This window comes from Phytophthora parasitica, assembly GCF_000247585.1.
Source record: "Phytophthora parasitica INRA-310 unplaced genomic scaffold supercont2.20, whole genome shotgun sequence".
Lineage (NCBI taxonomy): Eukaryota > Oomycota > Peronosporomycetes > Peronosporales > Peronosporaceae > Phytophthora > Phytophthora nicotianae.
In genome coordinates this window covers 235,656-238,524 of record NW_008649006.1, presented here as the reverse complement: position 1 = coordinate 238,524, position 2,869 = coordinate 235,656, and the positions used below count along the sequence as shown (strand labels likewise).

General features: G+C 46.2%; 1 protein-coding gene across 1 annotated transcript in view; it reads left to right on the top strand.

The window, feature by feature from the left end:
* Nucleotides 1-1,269, top strand: part of PPTG_22621 (hypothetical protein) — a gene marked incomplete at both ends in the record, with an annotated part of 1,553 nt that extends 284 nt beyond the window's left edge. The window contains 2 exons of the mRNA XM_008905477.1: nt 525-566; nt 1,105-1,269. Coding sequence (XP_008903725.1) covers nt 525-566; nt 1,105-1,269 — 207 coding nt within the window. The remainder of the gene's footprint in view (nt 1-524; nt 567-1,104) is intronic.
* Between the last annotated feature and the right edge of the window lie 1,600 nt (nt 1,270-2,869).

Genomic DNA, 2,869 nt, shown 5'->3' with positions numbered 1-2,869 from the left:
AAAAAAAAAAACTCTGCGACAAAGGTTATCGACAGTGGTTTATGCTGGAATTTGTATGGGAGGTGAGTGATGGTAACTATGTACCAACTGGCTCTCATACAGCATTTGTATGGGAGGGGGCCAAGCTTTTCCGAGGAGGAGCGCGGGAGGATTAAGGATCTAGCCGAGTGTGGCTTTTGGGGCCGTGAGATCGCTCGGCGCTTGAGGTGTTCTCCTCAAGGAATCACAAACGTACTGAGCAAGCCGAACAAGGCTTCGTTTGCGGCACAGGGCCAACCCAAGGCTCTGACGGATCGTCAAGTGATACGACAAACGAGCTGAAGACTACATACAACGTCAATGCCCAGGTGTTGCTTTCAGGTGGTCAAGAAGCCCGGCAATACCATATCGTATTTGGATGTTACCATCACTCACCTTTTAGAGGTTCAGGTAGTCTACCCGCGTTGGTGTGGATTGACTACAAGTGCTACCAATTGCTGAGGAAACAGGCTTCCAAGAGTTTACAAACTCTAAGTGAACGACAGTTCACGTGTACCTGGTCTGAGGGGACGAAGTACTCAGTTAAGGTACGTTTAAGACTGAATGTATCTATAGGTAATCTTAGTCTGAACCCTAATACAAACTACAAGATACCTAAAGTGAAACTATGTAGTTATCCAATGGATGGCTCCTAGATCCATGGGTACCATGTACCCATCCTTCCCAAGAGTGACAATCACCCTTCATGTAACTTGGGTACACTTGGGTTCGTACCCCGTTACAAAGTCAGCAGAACAGTACATTGCATGAAGGGCTTTGGATCATTTTTGATCAAAGGCACAAGCGATAAGGGTTGGTTTCCATCGAGTAAACTGCATGTGTTATCGTCATACGGAAAGTGTTCATTAAAAAAAAAATCCTTTTTGGAACACCGCAGCAAGCAATGTCGAGTTGACTTATACAATTGCATTGTGCTGTTAAACGAAAGGGAAAATTGCAATGGTAGACTCGATTTGGAAAATATTTCCAATCGAGGACTCACTTTTGACCACACCAACAATTTGGCTAAAACTTAGTTATTTGTTTTTGACGGTCCCAGTCCGAATAACTGGCAAGATGCTACAGAAGCAAGATTTATCTCCACTCTCCATCCGCACTAGTACGGAGAACGACGGCCCTAGAGCGAAGAAGAAGATGAAACAGGAACACGAGATTGGAGAAAGGCAGCGGCGTGCTACTGATGAGAAAGCCAAGACTGCGCAGGAAAACAAGACTCCCGCTGTAAACTAAGACGGTGCTACTATCCTGGATCGTATGCTCGATGTCACGCTGTTTCACGAAGTCTGCGAGTGATACAAAACACGATTGTCGGCGACACCCTAATCTACGGCGGGTGTGGCCTACTTCAACGAGAAGGCAGGTCGACGATTCGCGTGCGTAACGATGCCGTCAAACTTGATGTCGTCAGACTAGATGCAAAGGATCTGTTTTCTCTGCTTAATAGAACGTTAGTGAAATTATAAATGAAGTGGTGATATTGAGGGATAGTAAGTTGTGTGAGTGAGATTCCTGTTTCTCATTTTGATCTGCAAGTGGCTTTGTTGTGTCCGCCGGCTACTACACATTTGCTACAGGCGTATACTTTTTTCCCTGATTTTTCCACCTTCCCCCTTTGAGCGGATACGACGCTTTCGCGGGCGGCCTATTATGAATTGGGCAGAGGTCAATCCGTCTTCAGCAACTTTACTGTTGTCATGAGGAAAACGTATAGGCTGCTGATCTTGGGAATACTTCGAAACCGTATAGCAGGTCGCAAGTAAGGAGAAAATGTCATCTAAACCTCCATCTCCTAAGTTGAGGATCGCCAACAACTGTGCCAATTTGTCTCCAGAAAACACAAGAGCTTGATGGCGGAGAGACTTTCGTCTCCCGAGGTTTATCGGGACGTCCAACCTGTGACGTGTAACCAATTGTGTCGGGACTTAACGGTTCCTTGTATAGTGATATTTGGCTTAGCTCAACTTGAAACTACGCTTCCGCACGAGGCGTGACGATACGCCCTATTGAATGTCGTGTAGAGAATTTTATCAGCAAGTTTAGCGCCTTTGCGACCGAAATAAACCCAGCATGGCTATCGCAGAAAACAGGAACACCCGTAGCGGAAATCCATGACGAACCAAGATCTGGAAAACCAAAGATAATTAGCATGATCTTCTAAGGGAGCGAGTTCTACAGCCGCTACCCGGTTCTGGAAGTTGCCGTCACGAGCAACTAGAACAATTTGAACACTATTATAGAGTCGATGCTTCATGTGAGCAGCCCCCACACCTAAAATTGCCTGTCCGCCACTAAACCAGGCTGGGCCAAGTGCGGCTAATGCTCGCAAAAGTTGCCATATTCGTCGCGTTCCAAGTTGGTGATAGTATCTTGGTTTTGATCAGAAAACGCTGAGAGGTACCAAGGCAGATACTCCATCGATTTCTCACCTCATAAAAAATCACACAAAACTGCTTCCTTAACCCTATATAGCATGCTTCTACTGTAAACCAGTTTCGAGTCAGACTGGAGGTGTCCTGCCATTGCTGAAGCTGATATGTTGGAGTCGGAAATGATAGCACTGACGTCTGCGCAAGTTGTTGCGCTGAAGGTTTTGCTGTCCCTGTGCACTTGATGTGGGCCAGATTTTCAGTTGTTACATGCCAGTAATTATCTCTAAGTTGCGGTTTGTGACAGCTTGATGAACCAGGTACATTTTTCTCCACTAGAGCACTCCATACGCTTGAACGTGCCGCCTCTCATCTTACTCACACTTGCACTTTTGCCGCGACTCAACGCATACGCCTTGATGTCACTTACAGCACCTTTTCCAGTGGTCCACGTACGCTTCTTC